General features: G+C 30.6%; 1 protein-coding gene across 4 annotated transcripts in view; it reads right to left on the bottom strand.

Annotated features, from left to right (window-relative positions):
* Positions 1–4,478: 4,478 nt before the first annotated feature.
* LOC124364673 (whirlin) overlaps positions 4,479–24,272 on the bottom strand; it is a 322,655-nt gene continuing 302,861 nt past the window's right edge. The window contains exons 10-14 of one of the 4 annotated variants that reach the window (XM_046820333.1): positions 23,379–23,459; positions 20,077–20,226; positions 15,336–15,458; positions 13,514–13,592; positions 4,479–10,065 (exon numbers count right to left, since the gene is read on the bottom strand). In XM_046820333.1, coding sequence (XP_046676289.1) covers positions 9,923–10,065; positions 13,514–13,592; positions 15,336–15,458; positions 20,077–20,226; positions 23,379–23,459 — 576 coding nt within the window. In that variant the 3' untranslated portion in view covers positions 4,479–9,922. The remainder of the gene's footprint in view (positions 10,066–13,513; positions 13,593–15,335; positions 15,459–20,076; positions 20,227–23,378; positions 23,460–24,272) is intronic. The other 3 variants (XM_046820334.1, XM_046820335.1, XM_046820336.1) reach the window with 3 other exon arrangements.

Below are 24,272 nucleotides of genomic sequence, written 5' to 3'. Positions count from 1 at the left end.
ACAAATTAATGTTTTTTTTTGGGATTAACAGCGGGCGTTTAAGGGTACCTCTCTTTCCAAACAGTAATAAGACAGAATGATTCTATTATAACTATAAAAAAATTAATCCTAACGAATTGGTGTGCAATTGGATTTTTAAATAACGCTAAATTGAACAGTAGAAAAACCGTATTGCCTGCTAGAATCAGGTCATACATAAATAAAACTACGTATGTTATATATAGGATATTATTTTGTTTCAACAAAATGCACAACAATATATATGCAATGTACGCATGCCCCTACTTAGTAATTCGTGCAATAAGCCTGGCACAGCCCTCAAAACGTATACACTTTAATGGAAAAACTAAACAGCGTTTGCGTGCATATTAGCTATACCTTTAAAATGACACGTCTCCCGTGGTTATACAATAAAAAAGAGAAAAAATGTGAATTACAGTAGTCGGACATTTGTTATCGTTATATGTTACAAAAAGGTAAAACATAACGTTTCGAAGTTTGGAATCTATCCTCTTCGTCAGGTGGGAGGAGATATTGATACATAAAGAAGAAAAGAAGGAAAATGGGGAGAGGACTCTTACCCCCTTTAGACTCGAAGTCTTACCCGTCTTACCACCTATTCCCCGCACCTGACGAAGGGAATAGATTCCAGTCCTCGAAACGTTGTGTTAAACTTTTTTGTAACATATAACTATGGCAATTGTCCGAAATCCTGTTCTTTCAAACCTTCCATCGTCACTAACAAACTATAAACAAAAAAGTGGATAACGTTTAAAATTGTCATATGGGAGAAAAGACATAGCCGTTTCTCTACAACTGGGTCATAAATCAATCCCATTTTAATGTTATGAGAGGTAAGGTAAGAAGATCCCCAACGACAATAATCCATACTGTCTACATTGTGAGATCTGCAGGAGGCACACGATAACTGTAGTCTAGCGCTTTCTCTCGGAATTGTCGCTTACTACTTCCATTGCTGGTCAACTACAGAACATTTCCAACAACGCCTGCATTTTAATGACATACCTACCCACATTTCTTACCTGTATTTTTGTTATTTTGGGTTAAACCAACGGGCGACTACTCTTGTCGGTCTTATTAGTTTTTTTCCTGGTCTTGTAATTTGATTCAACACACATTTCAATTGTTTCAAATCATTTACTACGCAAATATTTCATAAGTAGGGATTTAAAATGTTCATGTCATAAACTTAAAGTAGTTAACCTGTTTTCGAAATTTAAGCCGACTTAAGAAAAATGACCTCAATGACCTCATATCAATTAGATAGAAGTTATGAAAATATCTATAATAGTTCATTAAAATGAAAAAAAAAAATGTTTTTGTATTTTAATTTCAGATAAAACAGTTATATATAGGGTATACAACACCCTAAAGATACCGTGTTTTTGCACTTAATACCTTAATGTCAAAATTTTCATTCAGAATAAAATACTCCGTTCTGAATTCTCTTGATGGTTTCAACAAACGACAAACATTGGAGTAAAATGTAAGATAATTCGGGTATTTTTTTGAGTAGGTGTGTGAGAGGGCTTTATAATCCTAACTTTGCCTCCATAAAACTAAATTTCTTTTAATTTTTAATAAATAAAAAAAATTCAAATTGGAGTGAAATATGTTTTAGAAATAAAATGCAGCTAGTTGGGAAGCGAAACACTTGAAGTCGACTGGACTGATTTTTTTTGTTTTAAAGTATTGGTAAAACCAAGACTGAGATATTATAACAAAAGTTGGAAACAATTGTTGGAATGTTTTTGAATTCAAGAAAACTGATACTAATTTATAAAGTAGTTTTCCACAGAAAAAATGACGTGTATGTAAAATATATATTTTTAATATAAAATGACGTAAACTGTTATAATTTTCGAATCATTTTTATTTTAAACAATTACAAGCCAAACAGAATTTTGTTTATTTGTTTGAATTCTCAGGTATACGAATGGAGAAACATACACTCATCTATGCAAAAGAATCACCTGACCAGTATATCCCAACATTAATAAACCATATAATTACTCTAAGTTTTCACATAATGTCCAGGATAAGTTTCGCATCATAAGTGGAAATACATTATCCAATAAAGATCGATACTCAATGACTGTTTCGTTAAGGTCTCTTAAAATAATATTGTTTAAGAATCTATGAAACAAAGAGTTAGTAAGAGTTTTGTTAGTAAGAGTCCAATTAAAATACTGATTAACATCAAATTAGAACATTCAATTAATTATGTAAATACCTCTTGCAATCATTTAACATCGGTTTTGAGGGCGCTATGGACCGATTTTGTTTAGTTAAATTCTATTCTAAAATGTATTTTGTAACATTCTTTTTTGGAATGACATACGTAAAATGTAGCGTCGAGTACTACTTAAAAATATAAAAACTGCAATTTTTCTTTTATGCAATATTTGTTTTTTTCCTAAAACAGTTTTTTAATAAACAAGTTTTAAGTTACAAATCAAAAACTTTTAAATAACAAACTTAAACAACATTGAGCTTTAAGGTTCGTAAATAAATTCAGTTAATTTTAGCTGTAACAGTCAGTTACATCATATTATAGCGTATTCTTTGATGTTATGAACTTCAACTTTATGCTGGTTTAGTTTCATTTTAGAAAAATCTGAATTTTAACATACTTACTTACTTAATCGGAAACATAATTAAACTATTACTATATAATCAAGAGTTATTAAGTATTTCATAACAAGTCTAATTCATCTTTTACATGACATGTCACAAGATAGGGGTTACGATGATATGAAAATTTAAAGTTACCCCCGTTTTAAAAGGGAGGTGAACATTTTTTACCCTCCGAAAAGTATTTTAATAAGTATGGTGAAGGTTGAACACTGATATCTCAATCCTTTTGGAATATATCCAGGCTTATCAGGACTTAATGTACACCCTTAGATTTAAGGGCTTGTTTGCCCATAACTTTTGCTGGCATTGTCGTAGAGATATTTTGTCCTTGCGATTGTGTTTCTTTTGAATTTACCTTTCAAATGACATGTCACAATGTAGGGATTGCAATTTGAAAACTTAAAGTGACCCTCCTCTACCCCCATTGAGAAAGGGGGGGATATTTTTACCCTCCAAAAAGTCCGAGAATAGTATTATTAATAGGTATGAGGAAGATTGTACATCGATATCTTAATCAGTTTGGAATGTATCCCGAAGTTTCAGGACTTAATTTACACCCTGTATACTGCTTGCACACTATACGTACCAACCGTTTTATATTTTAGTCTTTATGAGTCGTTAGAGTTAGTTTTTATGTATCTTGACCTTTTTGTTGTTGTTTTCATAATAGTTTTAAAAATATAGTCACTTTGAAACCTAGTTTATTTTTTGTTTTATTTAAACAATAAATATGGTTGAAGTAAGACAGATATGTGTCGACATGTTTAAACTTTAACATATTACGTGCCTGATACCTTAATATGCTCAAGCACATTAAGAGTATCCAGTTTCACTCAGTATAGACCAATAGTAAGGGTGGCCGTTTAAATTGTTGAATGTTTCTCGAAAAACTTATATTTGTATGATATATGATTTATTTTAAAATGGCAAATCACATAGTAAGCTTGAGGGCATAATTTACGTATTTAACAGCATTAATGTCCTCTTGTGTTTATTAAATGTTTTTTGGCTGGTGCACCGCAGGGCTGACACCTCGTAACTCTGATGTTTACTTGGATTTTAATTAGGATGTTAGTTGTTCAGCACATTAGTACTTTTTCTTCTTGTAAAATAAATATACAAAAACATGAACGAATTATACATTTCCTACTTTTGTTTAATATAGTAACTCCAAGTTCACAATATTTACACAGGAAAAAATCAAATTCCTGTTTATTTCGTTGGTTCCAGTTATCTATCTATTAGGTCGAAATCATCTATTAATTTATGTTTTGAGCCTACACTTACATAAGTGTAGAATAATACAAATATCATTTCGAACAGGAAAAGTTAACTGTACAGTACAACTCTGCATATGTAGTGGCGAATTAAAATAATTTACCAAAAGTATGTATATATGTAAGCGGTTATTTTGTTATATCCTCGCACAAAAATATTATTCTTTATTATATTTGCAACATTTAAATCATTAACTTTAAAGCACTAAAATAAAAAATCAAGCCGACTACAAACGAACTGTACAGATGTAATTATTATTATTGTTATAAATAGAGAGGAATAATGAAATAATTATAAGATATAATATTACATAAACTGTAAAACTACCGATAATGGACTAGGTAACTGATTTTATGGGTTTTATATGGATTATAAAAACAGGTCAAAATGTTCCTTCTCATATTTCTCGTTCATAAAACATTTCCTTATTAACCTAGTTTACATCGCTTACAACAAAAGAGACCTTTTCCGTTTTATTTTCTATGACAAATTGAGGACTAAGGATCTAAAGGCAATGAAAGAAATAAACAACAGTGTGATTTTGTTGTAAAACAAACCACAATAATTTTATTGCACAGTAGGCCTGCTATAATAATGGAAATACTTTGTTACAAACTAATCAACAACCGTCAAGAGTTATGAACAAATCTGTGCAGTAGCCATTTTAAACCAGTGTAAAAACTTAATTCTCTTAGCCTAAGTAGCAAAACGTGTACATAAGTTCGGTTTACGGTCACAGCTTTATAAATGTCCTTATATTAAGGATATGTGTATGAATGGCAATTAACTAAACCGTATTAAACATCGACATTTTAGTAAGAACGGCATAAAAATGCTTGCAGTAACAGTTAAGAAAAATGTCACTAATAATCGTAGTACGAGGGACCACACTGACATTATAAAACAAAATAACTAGAATAATTCAACGATTGTTCCAGTACAATGATCTGTTATTGAAAGACGGTTAGAGTTTAATAATAACATGATCGTAAATATCTTTATGACATAAGCTTTGAATTAAGTTCAGCTCTAAAATATGCATTTTTTAAACTTTGTGATACTTTTTTCTAAAATTAATTACTAAGGAACTTTATTGTGGATGCTTTTACTTAACCAAGCGCTGTTGTATTTGGAACTTATTTGACTGCACCAGTTTTTGACAATCTGTGACTGACGCAGTTTGATAAACGCTGCAGAATTTTGAATTTATCACCTGCATCTGTTATTGAAAAGGATAAGATACTCAATTGTGAATGCTTGTCTCTTATGCATTGTAAAATTTTGAAATTATATTAACTGAATTTGGCACTAAAAAAATAGTAGCTTAATAATTCAAAATATGTGTTTGGTGAACATTGTAGCAATCTGTTACCAGTATAAGTTCTAATGCAGTAACGACTGTAAGTATTTGTATTTATGTCAGCTGGTACTGCTTTTTAAAATAATCATATAATAAATCAAATAAATTTTATTTGATATATTACTTTATTCCACATAATTAGTAATATACAATAAAATGATAAATCGTTTTTGTATAGAAAATAAATAATAAATAATTATGATAAATTAAGTAGGTACCGAATAATGTTGAAAGTATGGTATCTGATATTTTTAATATTGTATAATGGATTGAAAATATTAGAATTTTGTAAAGATTATGGGATATGAATTTATATCGTGTGTACAAATTTTGTTTATATTACTACCATAAAAATATGTTTTTATACATTCGTACCTAATAAGCTCTGTAGGATTTTGTCAGACGCAACTGAAAAAATAAAAATTATTATTGCAATAAAGAAGGTTTTGTATTTAGCGAATGATGTAGCATTATAATTTATGTAGTCATAATTGTTTCGGTTGAACTACAAAATCGTAATGTTTTTGGTATGACATGGGGGAGTGCCGAAGGCCGAGCGGTCTAAGACGTCGGACTTTGGATCTGATTTAGAGATAGCACAGGTTCAAATCCTGTCTGTGACTGTTGCACTTTTTATCAATACTATCGACCTTGTACTGTATCGACTCTCTCCCTCAATCTGTTTGATAAGATCCTCGCACAGGCCAGTGGCTCTTGAGGACAGGCAGAATAAGGGTTAAAGTGGGATCGGCCTCTAATTTTTTAAACAAAAATAGCTATTAGATAATGTAGCTATAAAATTAATTCGATATTGTACCCTTTTAAGGTATAAAAAAAATTGAAGTATGTTTTAAATATGAAATCGAATAAATAGTTTGAAAAGGTGCATCATGTCAGGTGTCAAAGAAATATACAACTTTAAAAAACATTGAAGGTACACTACTAATAAATGAATGAATAAAATTCCATTTTTGTATTCAATTGTAATATTTAGTTAATCACCATTCAAACATGGGGTTTCATTAATCATTTTAAGATAACTGTCAACAATATATTAATATACGAGTCAGCACCAAACAGAGTTTAAAATAAAAACTCTTCCGATGAAAATTACGCAATATGGTTTTATTACAAGACAATAAGTATAACACATTACATGTCTCAAAAGAAATATTTAACCAACGTGAAATAAAACGTTAGTTCTAGTTACACTAGGTGCTTATTTACATAATATACAAAGCTTTTAGAACATAATACAGACCAGCAAAATAAGCGTGAAAATGGTGAAATAGATCATAGAATAAGAAGATAGTCATTCTTTGAAGGATAGGAATGAAGGAGCATACTGATATAGAACGTTTCGCAGATTGCTGGAAGTTTTTTAATCGGGTGACTTTATAACATTTCGTTCGAAATTTATTATAAGATGTTACGTTATGACTTACCTGATGTTGACACATATTTTGTATTTTGGGGTTTCCTGAATGAGTGATTTCCAAGAAAGGTAACCATTGCCGGAATTGAATTTGGTATTTTAATATAACCTGAACGAATTACGAGCATTTTTCTAAGATTATATATTTTCAGTGAAAGCAATTTATTCAACAGTGTAAAACTTTAAATGGTTTTCTAATGTTTTAATAAATATAAATAGATGAAAACCAAAATTATTTTTGCCAATTCACTTTTATTCTAAAACTTGTATTGTAACACGATTTTAATTTAAAAGAAAACAAATTCTTTTATCACGAATTAATACAATTACATATACCACATATATGAACAATGAACTACTTCAATCTTTTGTGTATCGGAGTGAATTAAATTCACTATAATACGTGGGATTTCACTGAATTACTTACCAACCAGTCTCCTTATCATTTTCAGTGAGCAAACAATTTTTAACATCACATAAACCTAATACTTGATAATTTAAAAATGAACATTATCTTACCCAGCGATTGTAGTTGGTTTTAAATACTGAAGTAATGCCATTTCATGTTTTTTTCTTTTACCTCCTTTACTCATAATTTCAACAAATGTGCTCTTCACATGAACTATTTACAATCACAGTTTTTAACTTACAACAAATAAAATATTTATCGAGACAAAAATATTTTCTATTTTTGTTAGTGCAACATAACATTTCTACAACACAGCATAACTTCTCGAAGCACGATATGATACTTTACGTTTATTCTTAACTAAACCATGTAAATTACGTTTTGATATAGCATATCAATAACAATACAAATCAAACACTAAAATTGCAAGTTCAAATATAGGTAACTATACAGTACTGTATATCACATTGCCTAGTAAATTAAATTTTCTACACAACATCAACAAAATATTTGTAATGTATTGGTAAATTGTAAATACACAATTTGTTTCAATTAAGTGAAAACTAAATTCAGTATACTCATATTGAAAATACAATTATGAAGACCTTTAACTGTTAAAAAGTAACCAAACACCACAAAGGTGTAAAATAAAAATGATGAAAAATATAAATTGAATTTATTTACTACGTAAATAAAAATTGCATATCGTTATAGCTTAAAGTAATACAAGAAAGAATGATTTTCTTTACTTCAGATTAGAACTTGGTTAATGACGTGTTCTTACAGGTATAAAATTTATTTCACAATTTTACTGCCCTTGTTTATTTTAGCATCAGTCTTCTGAAAGTGTTTTCTATTGAATTGTTAGAAAAGCCGTTTAATGCGTTATAAAATTTATTTCATGTTTTTCATTACATTATATTATCCTTTTGCTAAGACGAATTTTATTTTTAACGAATGCGAACGATTGTATATTGAGCATTGTTTTGCACGTGGGTGTTGATCAGTTGTGAAGGTGAATCAATAGTGAAAGAAGAGGGCCTTTTGGAGAGAAGGGGGGTTCATTGTTGCAATATATACAAATATGTACACAGCTGGGACCGGGTAGCTAGAAACATAAAACAAGCAGTGGCAGGTAGACGGCAAACATAGTGTGGCGATAAGGCGTGCTATACAGACATCAGTTTTTGAATTATTTAAAAACAGCTAAGCTAATATTTTGTTCTTTTTTAATGTAATATTTTACTTAAAAAATATATATCATATTTATAACATGTTATTTGGCACACAATGGGTCGAGTAGTTGGTCTCTCATAAGTAAAAAACAAAGTTTGTCACGAATGTTCACAGATAAAGGAACTGCACATGGAAAGCTGATAAGTCTCCTCCAGTAACCGTCCATCAGACTCTGTTCATAGGCACGGCTAACATAGCGACCTGGACTTGTAGACGTATACTGTACTTGCTCGACAACACGGGTTCCAACCCAGTAAAATTCAGTTGTGTTACAAAGTAATCAGTACTTGGTAACACTAAATAAAACAGGTACACTTGTGGGTTGTAACCCACAGCTTGAATCAACAATGAACAATATGATGTAACAATTTTTTAACGTGCAACATCACTTTACTGCTGCACTGATATGTGGTGAGAAAATATCAACATTGTATTTATCACTGCAAACATTGTTAGTATCAAAGTAAAATACCTTTTAAACGTATACAGTGAATAAACTAGCAATTTTAAACGGTACCATACAATTTAAAGCCCATGCTTTGACATTAGTATATTAAAAAATATTTAACTTCATAAATACCTAAACTTGTTATCAACAATACCAAGTAACATGGATAATTCATTCTTTTCGTCACGTACATTGTAATTGTGTCCTCATTAAATTTTAAGGGTTTTGATAGAAAATTGCAACTTTATGAGTGGTTTTAGGTCAATGAGGTTAACTTATTATTAAATTTACGTTATTTTGACCTCTGAATTTCCTCCTTAATTGTGATACAACATGCAACATTATATGGCAAATTGTAACAGCTCAAAGTGGGAATATCATATGCAATCCATTAATGAGGAAAATATAAGAACAATTTATTTATTTCAACCCTTACTAAAATTCTGGAAATTTGTAAACATTTCGCGTTCTTTGAGTTGAGCCCAATTTTGATGTTGGCTTAAATGTCTCTAAAATAATGAAAGTACACACTTATTATTAAAGCACCTTCTTTTTAAAGCCCTTTCATACTTTATTGAACGTAGGTAGGAATCGAAAGTTTTTGAAAATTTTGAAATGAAGAGCCCCAATTTTAGAATAATCCCTTTTTTGATAAGTATTTTGTTACTTTTAATAAGAACACTCACATGTGATCGCCATTGACCTAAAACATTATCCTAGAGATTGAATTTTTCTATCTGTTTCGGGCCAGAAAATACTAGGAGTCACTTTTATTGCCCTTATGAATAATAAATACAATTTAAAACTTCAACAATGCCGTAAATTTCTCTCTGAATACAACAAACATAATTTACAATTTTATTTCACCACAAAACGTAGACATAATTTGATAAATGTTATAATTACATCCTCTTGATAAATGTAATTTGGTTTTTACTAACACTGTAAAAATAAAGAAAATTGAACACTCCACACAGTTTTCTTGACTTCCGAGCTGGCAACCAGAAATAAATGAACTAGCAACTGATAATTCACGAACACAGCGTAGCACGTCTGCATAGCGTAGCACACACGGGTAGGAGGGGGGAGACGGAAGTGCTACGCCTCCAAGAATATTAATGCTGTTGGCTTTGGTTCCAAGTTTGATTTCTTAGCTTCGACCACTAAAAACTCGATTTCTTGTCTTTCTCTTCTCGCGAACGATTCGGCTATCAGCCTAGCGACCTCTTGGTGCTGCATCCCTGTGAATGAAAAATAAACAATGAAATTAATTCAAAACGTAGTTAAGTATTAAGTCTTACGAATAGTCTAGGAGCCTAGAGCCAAATTCAATACAAGCAAAAAACTTAATGTTTAATTTATATATAAACATTGTCAGGATTAATACAAGTATGAAACGAAACTTTCTCTTGAAATAATATTTTTCTCAACTTGAGACATTAAAAACCAAACGTAAGGCTTATGGATAATAGTTATATCCCCGTCATACAACTATACAGGGTGTAACAAAAAGGGCTGGCTATGCATTTTAAGATTCAATGTGTGATTCTACGTAAGCTAAATATGAAGAGTAATTATTTTCCAATTTCTACTTTGTTTAGCAAGCTACTGTTTTTGTTTTTTATTTTGTTTTTATTAAAACAATTTCAACTTGGTTGTTATCCCTACGACTGCTACAAAACCATGGAAAAAGTATTATAACAGAAGAAATATTTTTAAATCAGTTTTAATATTTTGAAAATGGCGGCCATTTAATTTTGGTTTTTATGAAATAGCTAATAAACCATGTATTTTTATAACAATTTTATAAGACGCAAAGCAGTTTGTAAATAATTTTTCCTTTCCAAGGAAATAACATTTGTAAAAACTTGTTAAGAATTCAGTATTTTATGGAGGGTTTCGTATGACAAATACTAACTAAATTACCTAGAATTTGATAGCATTTAAACATATGTTATTTTAATTAGCTGTTACTGTAATTAAAATGTACCGGTGAAACTGCTTATTGAAAATGTAACATCAAATAAAAGTAAACATAACCAAATTGACACGTTTGTAAGATCAGTTTGCAATTTATATTGTTATGGAATATAACTATTTATTTAATTTATTTATAACATACTTATTTCCTAACTGATCTTTACAAATAAAAACAATCTTTGGAAATGAAATGTTATTTAAAAACAGTTGCGCCTTATACAATAGTTATAGAAACATTAGTTTACTACATATCTCATAAAACAAAAACTAAATGGCCGCAATTAAACAATAAGCATATTATAAAACTGATTAAAAGATATTTTTTTCCCATATAATATCTTCTGACATGGACAGTTTACCAATTTTAGTAACAATCGTAAAGGTAACAATATAGATAACTTGTTTTAATAGAACAAAAACAAGTAGCGTATAGCTGTTAAACAAAGTGGTGATTGGAAAAAGTATTCTTCATTTTTAGCTTAGAACCACACATATAACCTGAACATACATTGCCAGCCCAACCTTTGTTACATCCTGTATGAAGAGACTGAAAATATACCATTTTCAGCAAGATAACCGGTCTGTGTAGGATTACTAATGACTATGTAATATGAATTTATGTGTCTGCCGGTTTATTTAAAATATATATATTTTAAAAGAATCTGAGAAAAATATCATTTCATATGTTTAACCTTATTTATTTTTAAACTCCATTAAAACTAGATGTTAATTTATTTCTTAAGGGAAATTTTGAGTACATACGTTAACCTGTCACATAAAATTAGTAACGTAAATCCACCATTATTGATGTAATAGCCCGTCTATTAGTTATGATTAAATAATGCTTCACTTAGCCTTTTAATAAAATGTGTTTACCAGAGTCACAGTGTGCAGAGTAGCCTTGCAATAAGCCACAATATTTGCTGAGCGTTAATGAAGTTCGGAAAAGTACGAGTATAGTTATATGTTGTCTCCAGTGCCATTCACGTTAGAACATCAATGAAATCATGCAGCGTAAAAGTGTTACAGTATTCATGTAATTAAAAATGAAATATCACTCAGTTTGGAGTACACAGAGCGTCACTGGTTTTTAATTCATAGCCAATAGTTAGTAGTATACTTAATTAAACAAGTTTTTTGAGATAATTTCTTATGCAATGATATACTTCTTTTCCTGCCAGAATTGTTGCTTTCATTAGGGAAAAGAAAATAATTTTCATGCTTGATAAAATTTAAACCTCTCCCCGTAATTGGGTTGATTAGAAGACGAAATCTTCAGTTTTATTTTTTTGTTGCTTTCATTCAAATACGCTTTTGGTAATGTACGCAAAATGTTATATAAAACGTTTACACTTCACTCAAGTTTTTAAAGTAACTTCTTAATCATACTTTATAAATTATTTGTTCATGAGTTTTTTTTATAATTATATATATATATATATATTATATATATATATATATATATATATATATATATATATATATATATATATAAATAAGTGTGTGTCTGTGTGTGTGTGTGTTTGTGTGTAAATAACAAAAAAACAGACACATACAATTGATCTTAATTAACGCTAATCTAGGGGGTTATCCTGAAACGCCCTATTTTTACAATTGCAACTTTTTTGCAACTTAGTTGAACCATCCAACTGTCCACCCCATAAATGTTGAGGAAGACGTTGGGGGAACGTCCAAATTCAGTAATTTCATCTTCACTGCTCTACCAGTGTTGATGGCAATATATTGAGTTGTTTCTTAATTAATAAAATGAACTTGCCTTCATAATAGGGACTCAATTTGACTCTAAATTATGCACTAGTTTTCCCAGTTTGACTTACAGAAGTTTACTAAGTACCGAGTTTAAGTAATTCTAACACTATTTAATGTAACAAATTCTTAATTTCTTTTAGTTTTAAATATATGTATCTGCATATGAGTATTTCTTAAATAATCATTACTCAGGATACAACCCTCAATAAGAAGACCAGTTAATTCTAATTTTTACAATTTCATATAGAATTTATGAAATTTATGTTAATGAATACAAGAATTCGTATATAAGCATGTATCATCGTTATTTAAGGTTCTTTAATGGTGAGCTGAAAGAAATAACAAGTGTGCAGATTAATTAATTAACCCTTTATTTTAATAGGTGAAGTTATAAAGTCTTTTTTCACCGAACCTGAGACGAGAAGATTAGTGTAAAACTTATTTGTAATTCTCAAAACAAAAACGAGAATTACATAACAAGAATAAAGAATAATACAAACCGAACCGAGGAATGAAATACTGTGTCACTGTAATATAAAATTGTGTTTAAGATTCAGTCTACAATATAGGCCATTTTATCTTAATGAAGACATATTCACACATTTATTCTACCTGCAACAAACCTAGACCATTCACGGGTACCTCGGTCATCCGCTGCAAAATGTACAACAGTCGAAGCAAACCGTACCAGGCTTAGTAGTAATATTTAAATAATTTACATTATCGTGTGTTTTTAGCGTATGAATATATTTAGAATGTTTTATCAATACGTTATTATAAGTATAATTTATATATTTTTATATACTTTTTCAAGATATTTGAATGTATTAATTAATGAGATACCAATCAATCTTTTCCCTTTTTAGCGTGTTTTTTATACACTATACCATTTTTTTTAAACATAACCTTCCTTTTTCTTTTTCTTTTTTCTGGACTCACCTTCCACTTTGTGTCCGTCCACTTCCAGTATTAGTTGCCCCACTTCCAAGCCACCCGCATCAAAAGCTGCTCCGTTCTCCTGGAAAACCATTGAATTTCACCAGCGGTTCGATGTAACAAATATAAGTACCAGAAACCAATTATTTTGGGTATTACGTATACTGTAACAAATTGAGTGCGTAAGAATGTTCCATCTGTTATTAATACCACAATAATAAAACACACACACACACACACACACACACACACACACACACACACACACACACACACACACACACACAGACTGAATGGTTAAAGTACACATATCACTCCCCAACTTAAAAGATCTAGGATTATATCAAAATGAAGCAGAATCAGTGGATCAGCAAAAATAAAATTATCAGCAAATAAATTGTAGAGAATGTGCAATTAATAATAGAATCCAAAATAAAATAAACAATTTGATCCAATTTAGCATATACTGCACATGTAGGTACTTCCAATGATAATTTGAATTTTGTTAAAGTGATAACTAATTAATTTAAAATTCAATATTTACTTAGGACTCCCTGTCTTTTTCATTCTCCTAGCTTTCAAAGCGATAGCTTAGTTCAAAAATCAGCTAGGAATCTATAGAATATTAAGATCCTGGACTAGTACGGTTTCTTGGTACCACTGCGTCTATGCCATATATAGACGGTACTTGCTGAACGAGAAAAATAACCGTTATTTAGCTTATGTTAAAGGGCATACAGTGATTATAGGCAACCCAACAGCAAATGCAGTACCTTTTTGCAGAACTAAGTGGAATGTCATCTGTCATCCAGGCGGTCGGTAGAGAGATTAATATCAACCTAAAGCTGCAATGCGTAGTTCAGGGTTTTGATAATGATAAACAATCAATTTCATTCTGGTTAAGTGGACTGACTGTGTCGAGAGATCTATCTACTTCTGACTGACTGCTCCGGTCTTTGATGAGCTGACTGGTGATTTTGGAGAGTATCATGCATAGTCATAGACTACACTCCTAGGCGGCAGACTTAGAAGTGGTATGGGTTAATTTCGTTATCAGACCATTAACAGGCTGAAATCCAATTTTACCATTCTCTTTGCACTTATTCCTATCTGTCAAGATGTTCAACACATAAGTCTGAATTTTCCTTTTGATGGTAGTACAGTATTACAGTCAAGATATTTTTTTTTTTCAAATTTTTAACTACTTTCTTTTTCTAACCAATTGTTCGCCGCGGTAAACCGAAAACTACGTCTGTTATGATGCCAGCTTCTCAAGCCTAAAAACTAAGATGTTTCTCACAGTTTACTCCTAATCTCATAAATCTGACATATAACAGTTGGCCATGTCTTAAATTGGAAATGTAAATACCAGAAAAAAACTAAAGCCTGAATGGTTAAAAGCATGTTTGGTGAAGTACACATATCACTCCCCAACTTAAAAATCTAGGGTTATATCAAAATATATAGAAATTTTTTAGTAATAACAGCTTAATATTCGAAAAAAAACACTAACCGCTAAAACTAACTCTTGTCTTGTGAATTGACTTGTCAAATTAATAAACTACAACAGATGCGTTAACAGTATGTAATAGTTAGGCCTTAGACAACACACACATCCAACACATATCCAACTCACATGGATATGGATGATTCTAGGCAGAGGGTGCTGTGTGTTGGCACCTCCCTCTATGGCGATCCCCAGCAGAGGTTTGGTCATCTTCACCGTTATCATCAGGTTGCCAACTTACTTAACGCATAAACTATGAATTAAACTAAATATAAACTTATATGGTACACGGCCTTAGAGACAGTCCCTCAAACTCACATGGATATTGATGATTCTAGGCAGAGGGTGCCGTGTGTTGGCACCTCCCTCTATGGCGATCCCCAGCAGAGGTTTGGTCTTCTTCACCGTTATCCTCAGGTTGCCCTGTTGATCCGCCACCACCTGTGCAGTTCAGCATAGAATTGTGTGATTTTTTTACATATTGTAATAGAATCATATTGCTTATTCAGTTTCTCGAGTCGAAAATTAAAAATAAAACCCAGAAGAACTAATTGTTTGAGTAACAACTAGCTTGTTTTCTCACTGTAATATAAGGTAAGTTAATCTTCAACAAGAACTTGTTCGGTTTGAGTCCAGTCGTATTACCTGATTGAAAAAATAAATGTTTTCTTACAGCAAACTAATGGCAAAATTTAGTCAAATACATCATAAAATAAATCGTCTATTAGGGGGGTATAGGAGGGGTGGTTTTTAGGGGTGAAAAAATGGTTTTTTTGCAATTTGTGAGTAAACAATGCATCCTATTGAAAAAAGTCAAATATAAAAGTTGTTGGAAATAAAAACATCTACAAACTTATGTACTAATCATTTTTGCCCTAACCTCAAAAATTTCCCCAAAAAATTCAAAAAAACTGTTTTTTTGGTTTTTTAATTTTTTAATTTTACAAAAATGGTTTGATTGAGCTGAAAGTTAGCTGTTCTATTCTAAAATACTGTATTTTTTCATTAAGAAATATTCAGCCGTTATAATAAAATTTCACTTTAAAAAAAATATTTTGATAATTTTCAATCACCATTTTGAAACATTTTTTTTTAATCAAAAAAGGTTCTCTGACGGCTCATTATTTTCGTTTTTTTGTCTATTTTGAAGAAATGAAATAAAAATATGTAGTTTAAGTAAAAAAAAATTGCAGAAAAAATTGAAAATAAACAAAAAATATTGACATTTTTCATTATACATTGTATTATTTACGTGGAAAAATTGTTATTATTTATTTAAATTATAATTTTTTTTATACCAGTGCTATTTGTAAGTATTAAGCAAAATAATAATGAATAATGCATATTTAACAATTACGTGGACATTTTTAAATAAATCAAAAAACAGAATTCGAGTCTTAGTAAATTTTTTTTTAAATTTGTATTTTTCATCATATATGTTTTATTTCTTTACAATATTTTTTACAATTCTTATTGAAATTGCATCAAGAAACCATTATTTCTTTCCAAAAGTTTTTTTTTTTAAATATTTATGTATTTTTTTCACTGAACTTAAAAATATAAATATCTTTTTTTTTCATATTCTACGTCATCTGATCGTGATTCATACCATATTCTACTCAATTTTTTCCCTGCTTTTTTAAATGTAATGATTGTATCTCCTTTCATTGAAGTAAACACAAGATCGTTATCAAAACTATCACTCAATTTTTTTGTAAATGTATTTAATGTTGGGATATCACCATCAAAATCTTCTTTAATTTCGTTAAGGGAAAATTGGCACTGGGATGAATTTTTTTAGGTAATACACGCAGTAACTTATATGAAATCTTTAGAATCAAACTCGATGTATGTCTACAAGATGTTGAGCTTGTCCAATCATAAATAAAAAGATGACATGCACCTATTATGATAATAAGCTTGAACTTCATCTGATTCTTTGAGAAAATTCAGTCTAACTAACAGACTTTTGTTAAATGATTCTGAAACATCTCTTCCCTTTAAAGTTGATAAAATTTTTCTTTAGTCTCAACCTTCTGCATGCCGCGAAATGCTCTATTTTGGTTACAAGGTTCTTCACAAAAAACACAATGATGCTCAAAATCAAAATCACATGCTTCTTTCATAATCTTCTTCCCAATAGATTTTTTTTTCTTGTTTGTTCTTTGGAAGCTGTAACAATTGATCGAGGTCTATTGTATGCCGATTGACAACCATCATGAATGTGTGCTTCAGTCAATTTTCTGAAATGTTTTGTACCGCTGATCATTGCTATGTTTACTTGACGAAATAAGAGTATCTATCCCTCGACTTTTTATTTTCACCAAACCTCCATCGCGGCTTTTACAAATGATACAAGAAGGTACCTTTTCCACCATTTACATGAATCTATAAAAATGCAGAAAGCACGATAGAATTAGTATACTGAAAATACGCAAAAATTACTAGATAAATAGCATGCGTAAAATTGTATGTACAGAGACAAAGATTTATGATCTGTATTATTTTTAATAATTTTTATTGAATAATTTGTATAAAATTTTGTTTCGCAAAATTTTAAAGTTTTACTTACGATTTATATTTTATATGGACAAAAATCTTGTAAAGTGCTAATCACGAGGCTTATTTCACGACACTGCTCCAATATAACTTGACTGACGACAAAGCAGCTGATTATTGAATTCTTAGAAACATACTGAGACCCGCATAATAGAAGAATAGGATTGACCCCCGCCCTTTTGCTTCAAGGACACTATTATATACCTGTACTATATATACCTGTAACCCAACTTTCACATTCAACAATGTTTCTAAATTTTCAAAATATTCTCGTCATAAAAAAAAATTATAATTTAAATAAATAATAACAATTTTCCACGTAAATAATACAATGTATAATGAAAAATGTCAATATTTTGTTTATTTTCAATTTTTCTGCAGTTTTTTCAATTAAACTACATATTTTCTATTTCATTTCTTCAAAATAGACAAAAAAAAACGAAAATAATGAGCCGTCAGAGAAACCTTTTTTGAATAAAAAAAATGTTTCAAAATGGTGATTGAAAATTATCAAAATATTTTTTTAAAGTGAAATTTTATTATAACGGCTGAATATTTCTTAATGAAAAAAATTACAGTATTTTTAGAATAGAACAAAGTATATTTAATCAAACTTTCAGCTCAATCGAACCATTTTTGTAAAATTAAAAATTAAAAACAAAAAAAAAAAACGGTTTTTTTTGAATTTTTTGGGGAAAATTTTTTGAGGTTAGGGCAAAAATGATTAGTACATAAGTTGTAGATGTTTTTATTTCCAACAACTTTACGTTTGACTTTTTTCAATAGGATGCTTTTGTTTACTCACAAATTGCAAAAAACCATTTTCACCCCTAAAAAACCACCCCTCCTATACCCCGTAATAGACGATTTTGGGTTCGGAATGGTTTTTTTTTATTTATTTATGATGTATTTGACTAAATTTTGCCATTAGTTTGCTGTAAGAAAACATTTATTTTATTTAACCATTTTTAACTTCTATTTCTCCTGGACTATTGTTCAATTAATATGTTTTTATTTCTATATATTTATTAGAAGTATTATTGTTATGGATTCTGATAGAAATAAATAATCATTTATTTTACCTAGTTCCACTATTATATTTTTATTTTTAACATTGTACTTCTAGCTATCCAGGCATTGCTATTGAAGTAGGAATGAATAAAGAATAAAAGATTCTACTGCGTTCTCAGTTTCAAAAATAAATTAGTTAAAATAACAGTTTTTACTATTTATGCAGTACATGATACAATGTAGTAGAACATAATTTGGCGTAATTGTATATTTCAGTCTTAACAATGTTTTAAATGTGTTTTAATGGAAAAAAGTAAATAGAAGATATATTGAGTTTCTAGTGCTGTAAAAGTACTTGTGACAGATTAAACTTAAGTTCAACAGTTGGATTCAAACTCAAACTCGGATATCAAATAAACTGTCTTAGTGCCAATCCTCGGGTTAGGGAACACGGTAAACCTTTCAACACAGAGCCGTCTCCAGGGATGTTCTGTCGACCGGAGGGTTTAATTTTAGACCGCAAACAAGTAGAAATGATTGCATAAATATTATTGTCACTTACATCGATAGATTTTTAAATACCCTAAAGATTTGGTAATTTATTTTAAAATTAAACCAAAAGTTATTTTCCTTGAAAATAATAAAAACATAAATTGAAATAAAAACTTAATTTGATGAAGAAACACTTCCGTATCCTTTAGAAAGTATTGATATCAATATGATATCAAGACAATATTGACAAAACTCCATCAGTCATCCTTTGCAGTAGACTACATATATTGATCGATCCTTCCACCCAAATATTATGACATTTGCGGTTAGTGAGTGTCGCTCTATAGGACATAAGTGACATATCTGTTTTTTTCTGTACCTGGTGGAAGGTGTAAGCCATTCAGAATTGAACTTTTATTTTAGGAACTATATAACGTCAGTAACAGCTTTAATATTGTGTATGGCAAACGATCTTTTGTAATAAACTCCTGAATAATATTTAACACCTTCCACCATTTTAGGGCTCTCTTTTTTTGGGAAAAAAGTAAGGAGAGAGAGCGCCGAAATTCTAGAAAATCATACAATCCACCTGTACTTTTTTGGTTTCCCTCATAGAGGTCTCAACTCTCGAGGTTCCTTCACATAATGTATCTATAGTGGAAGGGTTGATTCAATTTGAATTTGTGTTTAGCTCCAGAGTTTCGCCGCACTATGGTGATGAAGCATCCGTCATCTTGTCACGTAATTGTTAACCATTTGTTCTGTGACATATTTATAATACTTGTACGTATAGATTAGTCTCCGAACACAAAAAATGCACCACACTGAATCGTCTTCCACCTGCAGTTTGTATTTTTTCTGGCGGACAGCTAGGATGTAAATGTAGTCTCGTCATAGTCTTAATTTTAAAGGAAACAAAATCTAACCGGATTGCCATTTAGAGCTGAAACCAGTTTGTCAAACAGTGAAGTGTTCTAATAACTATCTCTGTACGAACCTGAGCCTCGTTGTCAGCGGAAGAATCCTGCAGGTCGCCGCGGGACAGTCGCATGTTAGACCCGTGTCTCCGCAACCCCCCGGGCTCTGCCTCCAGCAACTCCTGTTCCTCCTTCAGGTCGAACCCCCGCCCCAGCTTGTGTGCCAGCTGCTGCAACAGAGTGTCGTCAAGCCAACACCTTCCTTCTTCCTCGATCTTTGGCCTGGAAATCTCTTCATTAAAGTAATTAGCTCGTTTTTCTCAGAACAGCCCTTGATCATTTAGCCAAAAGAATTCGCTAGTTCCAATAAATAAAGATATATATGGATCAAGTTATGAAAAGAGTGGAAAAAGTCCTCAAACTCTCTGGAATCGCAAAAAGACATATTAAAATTTTGAATCAGAGCTCAAGGAGGCAGTAAAACTAAACTAAACAACGACTAAAAATAATCCAAACTAATATAAGAATGGAACATATAATAAAGTTTAAAAAATCGTGCAGAATAAAACACTACAGACTAGATTCCAAAAATAACAATTGCATCAAACAAGAGTGTGAAGTCAAAATTCATGCAAAAATACGAATGCAAAAAATGGGTTGGTTGATGCAGGCGTTATTTTTGGCGGCAAAATACCCCTGGAACTGAAGTGCTGGGGACTGAACGAAACAAATGAGGGCTACCAACCATCCATGCTTCTACGGGCCCAGGCTACGCTATGGCTACGCTATGCTACGTTACGGCTACGTTACGGTACATGCAGGGCCGCAATCTCCTTACAGTGCTACAATACCTCCGTGAGTTGAGTTTGTGTTCGTTTGTTGTGTCAAGCTTTTGTTTATTGTTGATTGTGAATTAACACAACACCTTTTATAGTGAACAAAAATAAAACTTACATAGAATAAATCTACAAAATATAATTGTTGCCAAATGAAACTTTGCATGTAAAACACCAAATTAATAATATATATACTCATTATTTATGTGAATTTTTGAAGATAAAACTACTTACTCGACTTGTTAAAAGAGTAGACAATAATATAAAATTGTCAAAATACAACACCTATATTTTAACATATTGGATTTAACGTCATGAAATATGCGATATTTTATACTTATGTACAGGGGAAACAATAATTTTAGTATAGATAATGATTGTAACAGTTCTGTGCTTACACAGCGTAGTTACGAAGGGTAATAACAAGTTAGATATTCAATATAGTATGTTTTAGCAAAACAGAGTGATTTAAAATAATTGCTTAAAATGTTTCTCCGTCAAATCAAACCCAAACAGTTAGTTCAAAATACTTTGGCTTTCAGTCAAAGTACTTGAATAAGGAATTTGTAAAGTAAGGTCTTACTTTTGATTCTCAAAACAGTAATACTAAAATATATTTCACGCTCTAGTTATGTGTATTAGTTAACCCTTGAATTAGATAATTGTACATAATTATGTTATAATTACATAAAATATGTTATAAACATATAGTTTTGGATTCAACGAGATCTGGACTTTTGATGTGCTTTGTAAATAGGTTAATAAAATTTAATGTTATGTTAATGTTAACCAATAACCCACATTATACGACCCTTCAAAACATGTGCAATAAAAACTTTTGATGTTCTGAAGATCGAAAATATGAATTGCTCAAAATTCTTAAAAACGAAGGTGCTCCATTACATTGCACATTAATTAAAAGTTTGTATTACAACCTTAGCACATTTCCATTTGCTGTCAGCAAGAAAAAACACGGTAAAACCTATCATAAGATTTGTGGTTCACCTCCCTTTTACTTCACACTTTGAATAATAAGTGCTTTGTGTTTTGACACGTAAAATTTTACTTGTTTTCAAAATCCAATTATTTCTGGGTATTGTTAAAAAAACCATGCAAAATTTTTTTGTTTAAATTCTTTCCATACATATACCCACTAAACCCAGATTTATATGCATTTAGACCACCAATCTAAACTGGGAAAAATAATCTAATATTTTACTAAATCTGTTTAAGTGCAAAAATCTTTAAAACGATTCAATACTTGGCCCATTTACACTTAAGGTTTCTAGGATCGGGCGTATGATTCCATCTTTTAAGTACATTGTAGTTGAATGTAATGGAATATATATTATAAATTAATGTTCAAAACTGAGTTAGTGGAAAAAATTATTTACAAAAGTCTTAATACATTCCGTTTCGTTATAACGAAAGATAAGATGAAAGGATGTTTTGAAGTACCCGGTATAATACAGATGAATTTGGTCTCCTACAAGGTAGTACCTAGAAAATTATACTATCCATTACTTTAAACTCGTTAATAACTAGGTGTACCAATAAACAATACAATTGTATTATTAGACTTTGAGATATTTTATAATATGTAAAAAATACATTGTAATAAAGAGAGATAATTTTAAAATGAAAGTTAGTTGTATAAATAACTTGATTACAATTATGGAGTTGCTAATATATGTAATTAATGAATTGAAACAAATAACAAAATTAAAGCAGACAAAATATAAAATACGCATAAAACAAACATTAAAACTCACAATCAACAATTGGTTGTTAGAAAATCTGATTCTAGTGCCTTCGAGAGTTGCAGTGTTAACAGAGAATTTTAAAATGCGGGAAAAGGGCTGTAAAGACAAAAACAGTGAAAAACATCATTCCTGAGTAAGAGATGTCAAGAGAAGTCAGGAAGGAGATGTGTGTGTGCAAGAGATAGAGTGCAGACATTGTAAAGAGATTTGCTGGTGAGGGTGACGTTGGGTTCCGCTCGCTCTTCCCTAAAATTCCTTATCGCCCATAAACATTACCCTAAAAATGGCAAATTTATAAAAATATTCCGCTTAAGACTAGTTGGTCTCTATTCTCCCAGTTTAAAATTTAAAATTATATCTTAGTATCAATAAATATAAAATCGATTGAAATTTGTTGAAATGTTGACATTGAAATACAGTTCCAAATGCTTTTCTTGAAGTATATTAATTTTGATCCTAAACAAATATTCTAAGCTTTAATTTATGTAAAAGGATGGAGTCGATAAAATAATATTTAAAAATTATTTTAAATGAGTATAGTTAGTGTTAAAAAGTCCTAAATAATTGAAATTAGATTTATATGTAAAAATAATGCAATTGATGGACATTATTTGGCGGACAAACTAGAGTATTTGTTTTTAGTTAAAACTCCCAAAAACAATCCGAGTGAAAGAATGTATTGGTAACTGTCGTTTGTTCGCTTAAGTAGATTCCCTCGAGGTTCGCGAGAGCGGAGCAGAGCGGAGCCCAGTTATGGTGAGATGAAGGAAGTCGCTAACTTACGAGAGGATTCCCCCAGTACCAGGATTTGACTCTCTGCGTCCACCCGCCCAAATGGGACCTTAGGCCTTCCAAGTATCCACACTGAAACCACAGCCTCTCATTTGTTTCGTGGTTCCCTCCACTTTCATTTAATTTACTTTCTATCCAACAATTCATTTTCTCAGTCTCTGCCCTTCTTACGTTCTTTAATAGTGCCTATAAACGATTCTCTGGGAGAAAAAATAAAAGTGTCTTCATTGTTAACTAAAAAAATAGAAAATTTAATAAATTTGTAAACGTAAATGTTCAGAATAGCAATTTCATTGATAAAAATAGGGAAATATTTTTTAATGATAAATTAACAAGTCAGTCCGTCGTTTTCTCAAACATTGAATGATGTATAAACTGCCACATCAGTTTTCGTTTACTTTTCAAAGAACAAAATATCGTAGCTTCAGTGTAAAAAGTCACCTAGGTGTTAGAGGTTTGCTAAATGAACTAAATGCTAAAAGATGAGACTTTTTTTACGGATTTATTCAAGTATGACGAATAATCCAAACAATATACTGATGCAATACAGTGAAATGACTTATTGCATTACAATTACTAGTTATACACCGATATAACAAAAAAGATTTAATTTTACCATGCAACTCGATATTACTAGACCAGAATCATAGTCAATTTGCACGGTATAAGCGTACAACTTTGGCTTTCTTGAAATCGATACAGACATTTTTTTTATAACAAATAAATTGTTTGTAAGATTTTCTAGATTTAGCATAGGTTATCGAAAAGGTTAACAAATGAAACGATAGTGTTTTCTCAGATTATATGTTTCCTAGTTTTATACACTTGAAAACGACTGTCAAACACATAAATAATAGTTATTTCACTGTCAGGATGTCTTGTCAA

This window comes from Homalodisca vitripennis, chromosome 6 (assembly GCF_021130785.1).
Source record: "Homalodisca vitripennis isolate AUS2020 chromosome 6, UT_GWSS_2.1, whole genome shotgun sequence".
NCBI lineage: Eukaryota > Metazoa > Arthropoda > Insecta > Hemiptera > Cicadellidae > Homalodisca > Homalodisca vitripennis.
This window is presented reverse-complemented; position numbering and strand designations above follow the sequence as displayed.